At 45.1% G+C, this 14,209-nt stretch overlaps 1 protein-coding gene across 1 annotated transcript in view; it reads left to right on the forward strand.

The window, feature by feature from the left end:
- Positions 1-7,576: 7,576 nt before the first annotated feature.
- The window catches only part of DHRS9 (dehydrogenase/reductase 9), a 16,131-nt gene continuing 9,498 nt past the window's right edge, over positions 7,577-14,209 (forward strand). Inside the window, exons 1-2 of the mRNA XM_006025604.3 lie at positions 7,577-7,691; positions 12,879-13,227. Of these exons, the coding sequence (XP_006025666.1) occupies positions 12,909-13,227 (319 nt within the window). The 5' untranslated portion in view covers positions 7,577-7,691; positions 12,879-12,908. The remainder of the gene's footprint in view (positions 7,692-12,878; positions 13,228-14,209) is intronic.

Here is a 14,209-nt window from a genome sequence, read left to right on the forward strand (position 1 = left end):
GCTGCTTGGTTCCACTTGTAACAACCCTGAACCTGGTTTCCGACGACTAGTGTAAAGTTGCCAGAGCAGATCCCCACAGCTGACGCCAGTGTGGAAAACTACAACATTCTATAAAATGATGAAGAATACCCATATCAATAAAATAATGTCATACTTTGCAGTGGTGAAGAGGGGTTATATTCTGACCAAAGTAAGAAAAGTGGTCTCTCTTTCCTTCTCCCTCTATTTATTATCTACCTTTGCAATCATGTTATTGAACTCCATGAAGAAATTTGTGGTGGAGTCCTATAAAATAATGCCCTGGTCCTGCAAAAAATTGTCAGTGAGCTGGTGATTACTGCTGTGAGAAGCCACACTGAAGTGCTTGCTCAAATTGCACTGCCTATGTCATACATAGATAAAGACCATGGTGTCTGGATACATGAGACATTCTTTGAAACAGTGAAACTAGATTCCTCTGAGAGAATAAGGGTGTGATACAGAGGCACCAGCTCACTTCCGATATCAAACATTGTCATTCCAAAAGCAGTCCCAGTGAAGCCAATGGATTCTAGTATGATCCACCGTGGGAGAAAGGATCAGGATTTGGACCCAAATCACTTGCAGGGAAATAATACAAATTATATTTTGGTTAGTAAATTGTATTTTCAAGTGATAAAAGTGATAGATTTTTACTTACCTGGGAGGTAAAAAAATAAGGAATACAGAACAAACCACAAGTATCCCAGTTGGTCAGATTAGTCAGGGATGTGAACATCCATTTCCAACAGCGGTTTTCATCATTCTAACCCATCTATCAGGACAGAAGCTTTAAATGGGCATTGACTGTTTGCACCTGGGTCACTAACCCTGCGGTCATCCTGGCTACAGTTCATTGACATCTAATGGTGAGTTTAAATTTGACTAATGTAATCTCACGACACAAAGACAAGGCACTTGAGGAAGCAGTTAGCTCTACATAAATTAAAAGGTACACTTTCAATATGCATCACACATAATTATAGGAAGACATATTGAAGCATTATTGGATCAGCAATGCTGTAGTTACAACTATGCTAGCATGCCCACTATGAAGAGCAACATCAGCCTCAATATGTTCTGTAAAAATAGTGCTGAGTAATAGTTAAACCATTTCAGGAGTAATATACAATTAAATAAATAGTATCTGATGCTTACTCAAATACTCACTCATCTCCAAACCCTGAACTTGTAATATTGTTGCGAAAAAAATGAGTTGCATACTGAGATGTGAACTGCATACATACAAGTCACAGGAAGTGGTGAGAACTCTAGATCTAGAGTACTGTCTCCTGCATGTCAACAAAGATGTTAAAAACCTGGAAAAATACCAGAGGAAAGCAACAAAAAATGATAGAAGGCCTAGAAAATATGGCATATAAGGAAAGCCTGGAAGAACTAGGCTTATTTAGTCTGGAGAAGAGAAGAGTGAGGGTGGATTTGGTAACGGTTTTCACATATGAAAAGTATGATAATCATCAATTGTTCTGTGTGTCTAAAGAGGCCGGGGGGGGGGGGAAATGAATGAATTTTAAATGGAACATTTTATTAAAACTGGTTAGAATCCAATATATATATGATTCAGTTTCCCCATTTCTAAAAGTGCTGGTCAAATTTTCAGTCCCTTTCCCTCACTACTTGCTTCTATAGGTTCAGTGAAAAATGTTTTCTATGTATTAAGATGCAGTCTCAGCACTAAAAGATTGAAGGCCAGAACTGGGATTTTTGGAGACTCTAGAGGAAACGTTTACCATGGACTGGGTAAAATTCCAATTAACGTGCTGCTCTCACCCTAGTAAAATAGGATACTGTACAAGCAGATAAACTTTCTACTTTATTTCATCAAATGTTATTAAAATTAGTGTTTCCTTTTGAATGTGAGCCATTGTATTTATGTTTGTGTATGTATTCCTGGTTTAAATGAAGTGATTATCTCCCTTTTGGATTGATAGCATCTTTTATAGATGCTACCATTTTTATAGGAGTAAATAAATGGGGGAAAATCTTTACTCATCATGAGAACATTTCTCTGTTCAGATAAAAGTTCTGGTGCCCTTTTATCTCCCCTGTAGCCTGAAGCTGTTATGCACATGCTTATGCTCAGTTGACTAAAAAACTGGTTTTACCACAGCAGATTAATTTATTGTCAAACCCCTTCCTGTCCCCAAAACCTTAATGGTTTCCAATCGCTTGACATCTAACAACAAGCTTCCAAACTTTGTTACAGGCATGCACAAACTTGCCTACCTCTGTGGCTACCACTGTGTGGTTATAGCTTTGAAATGACTGGACAACTAACAATTCTAAAATAGGGTTGAGCGGTAATTCCCGATGAGCAGGCTTGCCTTTATGCTTTGGACCAAACTGTGCTCTCTTAGACAGCAACCCATGCTGTTCCTTGATGGGAGAGATCATTGGTTAGAGCAGCTCTTAGGCTTTTCTGATTTATGCTGGAAACAGGGCCAGCATAAAACTGACCCCAGCATTGAGAAGCCACAGTTAGCTAAAAAATCTTTCCCCCTCACACACACAACACACGACATACACGCTCTCAGTTAAGATGTTCTTGGAGATACCTCAGACTCACACTAAATCTGAGAGTGCCTGGGCTATTAGCAAAGCAGCTGAACGCTTCCAATAAGACTTTCCTGTTCTTTAGTACCTTGCACCTGAAGATTTCAAACACCTCACAAGCAAGCATTAATAATTTAAGCCCCATTATGCCACTGAAGAAAGAAATGTCATTGCCCTCCACTTATACAGTGGCAACTGAGGTACGGTTTGTTATTTTTGCATCTAATTTTCAGTGACTCCATCTCCAAACATGTACAATGAAAAAGCTCCAGAGCATAACACTATATGGAAAATCAAAATACTGCGAAGTGACAAAATACCTCAATACTGCAAGACAGCTCCATATCATGCATCTATCAGTGTGTTGACTAACCTTCCTTTATCTTTCTTCCTGTAATGCTCATTCTTTTTATTTTTTTAAAAGTTTATTTATACCTCAGAACACCTACCGTTTCAGACCTCAGATTTCTGACATTTTGAAAGTAACTTTCTCTCTTTACACCCCAGCAGGATCGCATTTTCCTGTACCAAAATAAAAGTACTAAACAAAGTAAAACATGAGCCCTGGTTCATTGCAGCATCAGGCCTACAGTCTGAAGGAGGCCAGGTTGGGTAGAACTATGCTAATCTTTTGTTAGGACTCCTTTGCATGCCAATCCTGGCCAAATCTATTTTGGAGAATTTCCCACCTCTCAGGACCTGACCTCAGGTTAGGGCTTTTGGTCAAGAATTCAGATGTAGAGTCAAGGGAAAACTGAAGGAACAGAGAGAGATTTTATTTATTTATATACAAGCTCAGAAGATTTAGCCTGTTTCCCTTGCGGGATACTCATTCAACCATTTGGAAATACACAAAGGACCACATTTTAGAGTAGACTTCAATCCAATTCCCTGTATGCGTGCAACTTTAACACAGCAATTATAACTAGGGCATGGAATTTTTGTGAGTTTTCTCCCATGCCCCCGTCTCCCCCAAAACATATTTAGATATGATCTGAGTTTGTAGGGTATATCATCATGTGTATACTCCAAGTGTGTGTTACAGTTGATATTGCAACAAAGCTATATGCACAGGTGATTATAATATTTTTATCAATAGTAATATCAAGTAATAGCTTCTAACACTGAAGTGAAAATAATAATATTACTTTTAAAAAAAGTGGGCATAGGATGAGTATTGCCAAGACATGCTTTTACTGCATTTTTTAATTCCTGGGTGTGACTTCAGTGCAACTTTGGCTTAGAAAATGAATGACCCCACTGTCATTACTGTGCATGTCAAGAGAGTTCATTCCTATCTTTCCACTTTTGAAAATGACAGTTGATTTGTTCTAGTAATTTTTATATACAAAATCTGTGGCCTAGGGAAAAAGTAAACAAAACACATACTTTCTTACCATCTCTTTTTTCCACACTGCTGTTTTCTCTTTAATTATTTATCTAACAATGAAATTCCCTCTGACTTTAATGAGGCTTTGCTAGGATCAGCAAAAATTAGTGGACTGCATACATAAAAAGAAAACTGAGTAAATGAAAATTAACTGGCTGCCCAACTTAAAGTAAATACACTATTTCCACCTTTACACTTCTATACTCTGGGCACATCTACACATGCAAATACTCTAGGGTAAGTTTACTCTAGAGCAGCGTTTCTCAATCCATGGGTCATGACCCAAAAGTTGGTCACAAGAATATATGAAAGGGTTGCAAACAAACTTTAAAATGGATTATCCTTTAAATGAGAAAAAACATGGGGAAACTGTGGGTTTCCTTTGCAGGCTGGCAGAGTTCCACCCTGCAAGGGGCTGCTTGGGGCCCACCCCTGTGCATCACACACCCACCCCCTGCCCCACCCACTGGGGAATGGGGCCTGTGGCTGGGGGGCAGTGGATTGGGAGTGAGGGGCAACACCAGGGCCAAGGGACTGTTTCTACTTAAACTATTTACTGAGTCAGGACTGGCCATCTATATTTACAAATGGGTCCTGGTACAAAAAGTTTGAGAGTGAATCTACTCCGAGCAAACACCTACACACACCGAGAAGCAAGAGCAGATTTGCTGCTCATGGCAGCAGTCTGCTCCTGCCCCCACCAGCTCTGCACTGGCCCCCAGCAGCAGCCAGGGGGAGGTCTAGGCTCCCCTTGGGCGCTAGCCCAGAGGCTGGCAGGTTGCATAGGGCCAGAAGACAGCTGTGTCCTGGAGGGGGCTGGGACATTGCTCCTGCTAGCTGCCTGCCAGCTAGCCCCACACTGAAGCATGCATGTGCCCCAGCCAGCCCCTCTGCAGCACACTATGCTAGGGGGAGCAGCCTCAGGCTGCCAGCCAGAATAGTTATGACCCAGCTCAATATGGTGCACAAAATTAAACTCAAGAGCTTATTGCTCTGGAGTTTATTGCTCTCAGGCTCATGTTCAAAGGGCATGTCCAGGAGCAATAAGCTCCAGAGGTTATTCATGTGCATTAATTAAACCTGTAGATGCACCCAATATGGCTTATTTTTCTCCATTTCAAAAAGCAAAATGATCTCTGAGTATGTGAAACCTAATACTTAATAAGCATGAAATAAAGAAGTAATAGTAATTATATGCATCCAATGGTGTAATAACGTATACACTATTTGAGTCAAAGCTGCTGTCCACAGTTTTTTCAACAGTCAAAGGGTGTTTCTCATTCAGCAGTCCCTCCTTCAGTATGGGTAAGCAACCGAAAAAGGAAAGAAAATAACTAGCTTGCAGTAATTTTATTTTATTTACACCAAGTGATCAATCAACTTATCATGTAAGTATTTTACTTAATCTTCTGATCAAACATGCTGCTGCTTTTCATTATAACCTAAATTCTTATAAGGAAATGTCTAAATCTGATTAATTTTTAGTTAAGAAAAGGTGTCTCCAGAGCTCTAATTTTGTGATATCTGGCATTTTACAGCTGTTAAGGAAATACTTCCATGTTTTGTAATCTTTAGGGAAAATAACATTCTCCCTTTCTATCTTCTGATAACTGACTGAGAGACAGAAACTTGTTCTATTTACTGTGCTTCCATATTGGGGGAAAAAAATCATATATTCCATTTGAATTAAAAGTAGCAACATTATTACAAGGCTGGCATAAATGTTAGGTTCCTGCCATGTAACATGGTACAGTGAAGTGCTTCAAAATTCTACTTGGTTCAGGGTGTAGTACAAACAGTTTCCCTTCACTTTTTCCTTGGTGATCACTTTACTAGACATATTTAGTATTTCCTTTGTTCAACACATACTTTACTCTGTTCTTGTCTGTTGTGCAAAAATGGAATTGATGTCAGTCCTGTGATATGCTATTATGCATTTGTAACATTTTATTCATCAATGCATGATTCTGAAGACGAAAATGAAATATTCCAGACAGAACAGCAGAAAACATATAGCATCATTTTCCACTTTGCTTTGCCAGCTAAGAACAGGGAAGAGAGTCTTTGGCAAGCTAATTTGGATACTTGTTGCTAGTGAAAAACTGTTTTACGTATAAGAATCCATTTTCATTTCATATAATTAAAAAAAAAATTATACTGAAGTGGGAAGTAAGTAACTGGTACAGTAAACACAACAAACAGGTTAAGTCTCTGGGATTATGTCAGTCTCTCTAATGACTGTCCACACATAATTTATCATTATAAATAATTTATATTTATAAAGTATATATATATATATTTGCCATCTCCCTCTGTGTTTCTTATAGTTAGTGAAAAATGTTCCCTTTTACATAATTTTTTTTTCAGGTCTATAAATACACAAACATCTTTTACAATAATATGGACTACCAAAAGTAACCACTGTTGACATTTCCTTTTGCTGAAAGATTCCCAGTGTAATAAGTCTATTTCCTTACTTTATAGCAAAGGGAATATTCTTAGGGATCATAAGGAGAGGAGGACTTTCCTGGTGGGCTGAACTGTAGGTTCTCGTAGTTCTGTTACATATTCTGTTAAGAGCTTCCCTAGTTCCTGGGACTGAGGTACACAACCCAGTGTCTATCGGAGGCCACTTACAAGCAACATTTTCCAGTGGAGGGTTGCTGCAACGCATACACAGCCTGGCTGACTTGCTGAGGTAAATGTCTAGCGCAACTGACTCTGAGTTGCCAGGCCACTCATATTACCCTGGCTATTCCCATATTGTATACCCCTCCTAGAAGACATCCTTAAAACCTTCCTCAGTTATTTTGGTGTGCGGCCCTTGCAATAAGTATATCTGATTGATAAAGATAGAAGGGACTTCAGGAGAAGGACTGGAAGGGATCTCATAAATTATAACTGCCTTGCCAAGAGTTAATTCTGAATCGCTCAGTGTCTATCTGGTCTCTGGTAAGGATTGTGGTTAGTTCCCCGCAAAATTGCAAGACTGACTCTTCAGCCTCAGATAAGACATTGACTTGTCTGTAGTATCACCTGCCTTTCATCTCTCTAATTAAAAACATATATTTCATGTTTATTTTTTAACTGCAATGCAGTACGGCTCACATTTCTGTATTACAGTTTCGCAGTTAAACTTCTCTGAAGTTAACTGACATTTATTCAACATGTCGGCTGCATCCAAACCACTCACTGTCACAAAAAAGGCTATCTTGGCTTATCTTCCCCTTTTACTGGCACATGCTGCTTACAGATGCAGAATGAAGCACTCTGAACTTCCTCCAGTTGCTTTCCAGATTCCCAGAGAGTCTCTGCTCCAGTGGAGCTTTAACTACTCCATTTTTCTCCTCTGGGTGTTTTATTACTTTTTAATGATCTTCCCCTTGGTATCACATGGTGTCTTAGTGTGACTCCTGGACTAGGTACTTGACAGAGATCTGCTTCTTTCGGAGTCTTAGTTCCAGCTGCCACAATTTCATAAGATGATACCTTCTGTTATATAATGTAAACCAAGACATTTCTGCAAATGCAGTGGCCAGGCACTTCATTCTTTCTGCACTTCAGAACTAGCTGACACCTCAGAAACAGCCTAGATGAGGAGCAAATAGTTTAGAACCTTGTGATTGACAGGCTCTACTCACCTTCTTCAGGCCAGGACATAAAGCAAAGATGCCTTCTTCCCTACCATGATACTTAATGGCACACCAGGGTAAGTGTATGTGGTTTACTTTTGTACAGTTCTTGGCCAGACTGTGAATTTAGCCAGAATAAATGTAATTTCTATGGCTTCTTGCTGCATAGAGGAATATTGTCTAATTGTAATGCATTAAAAATACTGTGTTACTCATTTTTCAGATGTTTAGAAGTTCCTCCCAGGGAAGTTTATTAAAGGCCTTGTTAATGCGTGAACAGTCAAGGGGTTAAGAGCTCCAGGAGCCACCCAAAATTACCATGTAACATCTGAAATTAGTTTTAATTAGGGTGATCTCTGATCTGTGCTACCCACACTGAGTTACACAAATGTGTAGTAAAGCTAGACTACACCTTAGCGTAAACACCCACCCACCTCCCCTTCCCTGCTGGCCTGGCTCAGGCCCACTGCCCCCTCTCCCCTCAACTCTCCCCAGCCCCCTGTTTACTGCCCCTCCCCACCTGCACTTACTTGTGGCTACCCACATTGTTTGTCACAGGGAAGCAGGCAGGGCAGAGTTAACCAGCCTGCCTGCCTGACCACTGCTGCTGCTCTGTGCCTGGCCAGGGAAGTTAAACCCATCCCTGTCTGCTCCACTGGGACAGAGCCAGGCAGCTACAATTAGGCAGGTATTGAGGAGGGTGGGGGGACCCTGCAGGGCAGGGAGGGAGCCCTGGGGGTGGGGAGGAGCTGAGGGGAAGTCCCAGGAGGAGAGGCATGACAGGGAACAGGTTGTGCCTGTCACTCAAAGGGGATTGAGCAGGCAGTAAATAGCCTGCAGGCAGGAGCAGGCGCAATCAGGCACTCACATGGGAGGCAGGCGGAGAGGGTGCTGCATTTGGGGTGCACAGACCCTGGTGCCAGAGAGGGTGCGGCATTTGGGGTGCACAGACCCTGGCGCCAGAGAGGACACGGCATTTGGGATGCACAGACCCCAGCGCCAGAGAGGGTGCGGCATTTGGGGTGCACAGACCCTGGCGCCAGAGAGGACACGGCATTTGGGATGCACAGACCCCAGCGCCAGAGAGGGTGCGGCATTTGGGGTGCACAGACCCTGGCGCCAGAGAGGACACGGCATTTGGGATGCACAGACCCCAGCGCCAGAGAGGGTGCGGCATTTGGGGTGCACAGACCCTGGCGCCAGAGAGGACACGGCATTTGGGATGCACAGACCCCAGCGCCAGAGAGGGTGCGGCATTTGGGGTGCACAGACCCTGGCGCCAGAGAGGACACGGCATTTGGGATGCACAGACCCCAGCGCCAGAGAGGGTGCGGCATTTGGGGTGCACAGACCCTGGCGCCAGAGAGGACACGGCATTTGGGATGCACAGACCCCAGCGCCAGAGAGGGTGCGGCATTTGGGGTGCACAGACCCTGGCGCCAGAGAGGACACGGCATTTGGGATGCACAGACCCCAGCGCCAGAGAGGGTGCGGCATTTGGGGTGCACAGACCCTGGCGCCAGAGAGGACACGGCATTTGGGATGCACAGACCCCAGCGCCAGAGAGGGTGCGGCATTTGGGGTGCACAGACCCTGGCGCCAGAGAGGACACGGCATTTGGGATGCACAGACCCCAGCGCCAGAGAGGGTGCGGCATTTGGGGTGCACAGACCCTGGCGCCAGAGAGGACACGGCATTTGGGATGCACAGACCCCAGCGCCAGAGAGGGTGCGGCATTTGGGGTGCACAGACCCTGGCGCCAGAGAGGACACGGCATTTGGGATGCACAGACCCCAGCGCCAGAGAGGGTGCGGCATTTGGGGTGCACAGACCCTGGCGCCAGAGAGGACACGGCATTTGGGATGCACAGACCCCAGCGCCAGAGAGGGTGCGGCATTTGGGGTGCACAGACCCTGGCGCCAGAGAGGACACGGCATTTGGGATGCACAGACCCCAGCGCCAGAGAGGGTGCGGCATTTGGGGTGCACAGACCCTGGCGCCAGAGAGGACACGGCATTTGGGATGCACAGACCCCAGCGCCAGAGAGGGTGCGGCATTTGGGGTGCACAGACCCTGGCGCCAGAGAGGACACGGCATTTGGGATGCACAGACCCCAGCGCCAGAGAGGGTGCGGCATTTGGGGTGCACAGACCCTGGCGCCAGAGAGGACACGGCATTTGGGATGCACAGACCCCAGCGCCAGAGAGGGTGCGGCATTTGGGGTGCACAGACCCTGGCGCCAGAGAGGACACGGCATTTGGGATGCACAGACCCCAGCGCCAGAGAGGGTGCGGCATTTGGGGTGCACAGACCCTGGCGCCAGAGAGGACACGGCATTTGGGATGCACAGACCCCAGCGCCAGAGAGGGTGCGGCATTTGGGGTGCACAGACCCTGGCGCCAGAGAGGACACGGCATTTGGGATGCACAGACCCCAGCGCCAGAGAGGGTGCAGCATTTGCGGTGCACAGACCCCGGTGCGAGAGAGGGCGCAACACTAGGGGTGCAGAGAGCCCAAGCACCAGTGAGGTGCAGAGACAGGGGTGTGGAGAGCCCAGGTGCCAGTGAGGCGCAGAGACTGGACTACGGAGAGCCCAGAGAGGACAAGGGGGCCAATTCATAGCAAGGCGCAGACCCAACATTGTCAATGCCATCTGCAAGGCTTGGGGTATGGTAAAGGGACGGTTGGAGCCATGCACATAGCCCATAAAGCTAGGGTGTCCCCAAAAACACCCATTGTGAAATGGGACCCACAAGGGGTCCGGGAACCCACAGGGTTCAGAGAGTCCATCAAACCGTGTCTAAGAGGACTTAAAGGCAGCCTCCCTATTTTTATATTTCCATCAAAGACCTGAAGGTGCCCAGTGGGCCAAATTGGCATGGTTGAGGGGCCTTAGGACATCACGACCATCCTTAGGGACCCCATCCCCTGACAAGGCCCCTCTGTGAGGAACAAGAAGAGCCCCAGAGAAGTAAAATGGCCCCACCTGTGTTGCAAAGAACTCCGCAGGTCTCCTTCTTCACCCGGTGTTTCAGGAGGGGAGGGGGAGTCAGCTGGAACTCCAGGATAAAAGGAGACCTGGGACAGGCAAAAGGGGGACACAGGAAACCAGAAGTGACTGACTCAGGCAGCGAGATGGCAGGGAGAGCCAGAGGCACTGAGGAAGCAAGGGAGACCGAGCTTAAGGGAAGCAGCTCTGTGGAGGGAGCTGCTGGGGGAGAGAACCCTGAAGGAAATGCCCAGAGAGAAACAGAAACTGCCATGAGGCAGTTAGAAGGTACCATAAAGACCCTAATAGCAGAGCTGAAGAAAAAGGGTACCGCAAAGTTGCGACTATAAGGGCAGAAGAAGTGCCCATTTGGTTTTTTTTGTTCTCTTTTTTGTGAGAGAAAAGTCACCCCAGATAGTGCGTTTATAACTATCAGGACAATAAACCAGGAAAAAGACTGGCTAGGATTACTGGCAGGTCTGTGCCAGGTTCCAGCCAGGCGAGATACAACTGGGCCCATCGGGGATACTGATTGGCCAGACCCAGAGACCCAAGGAGCATTTTTTTTGTACTGCTCAAAGGCAGATTGCGGAGACAACTGAATTACCACCCGGTGGAATGGGTGCGGGAGTAGGGGTTGGTGGAGCCCTCACTACACTAAGACAAATTGCAAGAGCCAAAGCGTCAAGACCCATATGCCCCGGCATCTATTTTCTCCTGTAACAACAAGTCATGGCAGGCGAGATCATGGCCGTGTGGGAGGGGCCAGCAAGACGTTGCGGTGGACTTCGGCTTGTTAGCCGAGGTGCTAAAGCTGTCTCAGTGTAGAAGATAGAGTAAGAAAGGAAGAAAAGGAAAAAAGCCACTCAGACAGGTGAGTAGGAGGAGCTCCAGAGATTGACAACACCTAGATCGATAGAGACAAGCCTCTACCACAGATAGGGGTGGGACTTTGGGGGTGAAAGCCTACCATTGTTCACCCTCCTGGCCTGAATGTGTGACTCGAGATGGCACTAACACAAATCAACATTTGTGCGGCTCAGTGCAGTGTAACAAGGCTCTGAGTGTCTCCTGTGTCCTGTGTCATGGGCCTCAACAAGAAGGCACAAACAATTAGTTTTCACTAGAGAAGTCACACTTCCATAGAAGTCTATTACAGCTATCATAATTAACAACAACAGTAACACTACTAACTGTCGTTGTTATTGCTGCAGTGGAGCTCAAAATATGGTAAAATTCTTTGTAAATACAGAAGACAAAACAGTCACTGTGCTGATGGGATTTTATTCCTTGAGGGAGCAAGTGACAATACTGTTTCTTGCTTCCTTGTTACTCCATTGGAAAAAAGGCAGGTTGAAATTCTAGCTGCAACACCATAGGAATGCAGCCTGTGCTTCCCTTGGGAGTACACTGAATCACTGTACAGTACAACCTCACTATAACAAACTTTAACAATCCTGATAGCAGGAACTGATATTTTTTCATTATTATGATGCAGCAAATTAACCCATATTATAGCAAACACTCTCTTTTTGTGATTTTTTTTCCTCTCTCAAACTTCTTATAATGAGGTGGTAATTTATTCTAGCTGATCTATTTTAAGATGTCCTTGCCTCCATTTTTCCACTGCACCTACAGCAGAGAGAGAGGCTGTGGGCACTTGTGTCTCTTGACAGACCTTTCACAGCCATTTGTACACAGCTTTTTGCCCTTTTTGCACCATCCGGTAATTTTAAGTTTCCTTCCATAGAGAAGGCTCTGCAAATCTTTACTTTTTGCTACCTTTCTTTACTCTAGGGGCTCATCTATATGAGATGCTGACTGTGCAGTAGCATCGCATGGCAAAAACCATGCTGAGACTCTACTGTGCAGCAGTATTAGGCTATGTGCAGTAGCATCACATAAAAGATGATCAGTGGTGTTACTGCCAAGTAACTTCAGTTACTGTGCATTTATTTAGTGCTTGCTTATACAAATACTAAATAAATGCACAGTAACCACTGTGCAGTAGCATCTCATGTAGATGTGCCCTGGTTGTATCCAAAACATACTTTAGACCTCTGATAATCAAAAAGGAATAAGGATCTTTGTGTGTATTTGTTCTAGGCAATCCCAAATTAGCCTTCATCTAAGAAAAGCAAAAATCATATTGGTGTAGAGCCCTGAGGAGACAACCTCAGCAGGGTTTTGGGCACTCCTTAGAACAGAGCTGTTAGAATTAACTAAAAAAAAAAAAGACAGAAAAGCCTCTTTTCATTGTTCCTTTTTATTTCAGGAGCAAAGTGTCCTGACATCTTTACTAAAAATGTTTTTCTACATAGTAGCCATCCTTGCCATCTGCTATTGGTGGTGGGTTTGGAGAGGAAGAGACAGGTCAAAGATTACAAATCTAACAGGCAAATATATATTCATCACTGGATGTGACACAGGATTTGGAAATCTAGCAGCAAGGACTTTTGATAAGAAAGGATTTCGAGTTCTTGCCAGTTGTCTGACTGAAACAGGAGCAGAAGAGCTAAAAGCAGCATCCTCAGAGAGGCTCCAAACACTACAGCTGGATGTGACAGATTCAGACAATGTGAAGAAGGTTGCTGAGAGGGTAAACGCTGAAGTTGGGTCAGAAGGTGAGTGACAGAACAGCTGCAAAGTGTTTAATGTCAATAGATAAACATTTCAAAAGATCATGATTTGAAAAATGTTTTGGTTTTTTTTACTGTGTTTGTGCTTCTTTTCAGAAATATTCTAATGGAAGAGTTCTCTGGAAAGAACTGTGTGTACAGCTAACTCTAAGTACTTTTGGGGGAAGGTTCTTGAAAAGTGAATTTGCGAATGCATATATTCACAATAGAAATCCAGTTCCATTGACTTTCATGGAACAGTTCTTGTACTTAAAATTAACCACGTGCTTACATGCATGCATAAGGGAATTAGTACCAGAGTTCTTATTACTCTCAGGATGAAGTGCCTGATAAGAAAACAGAAACAAAAACTGAACCTGTATAGAATTAACCAAATTTCATTTTGCATAGCAAATAATCATAACGAGCTGCTCCCAAACCACTGACAGACTAGGAATTATTTAGTAAGTAATTTTGAATAGCAAGAATATTTTAGAAAATTAGGGTCTGACTGTGGACCATTTTCAAACAGAAAAAGAAACAAATGTCATGGAACAAACTACTCTGTCCCAGGGGAGCTGGGACGCTGGAAGGCCCCTGGGGCAGCAAAAGGTCCCGCTTACCTCCTGTAGGGCCGGAAGAGCCGAGGGAGGCCCATGCGCCGAGAACGTCGGCGCGGGTTGTCAGCCGGGCATTTATCCGGCTGCGGCAAAGCAGCGGGGGCGGGGGACGCCTTCCGGGAGGAACAAAAGGCGGCCCCACTGAGGCAACGGGGCAGCTGGACGAAGGAAGCTGGAGCGGGAAGCCTCAGCAAGCGGGGAGTTAGCCGCCACCCGCGGAGTGCGGGAGGGAATGAGGCGGAGCCAGACCCAGCTCCGAGAGATGGAGCGGAGCAGCTGGCAGCAGTGCTGGTGGAGAAGCCAGCACTGTGATTATCGGCTTAGCAGGTGGGGGAACCAGCGGCAGGGCGGGGAGCAGGGACCGGGGG

Source organism: Alligator sinensis, unplaced genomic scaffold (assembly GCF_000455745.1).
Source record: "Alligator sinensis unplaced genomic scaffold, ASM45574v1 scaffold143_1, whole genome shotgun sequence".
NCBI classification, from domain to species: Eukaryota; Metazoa; Chordata; order Crocodylia; family Alligatoridae; genus Alligator; species Alligator sinensis.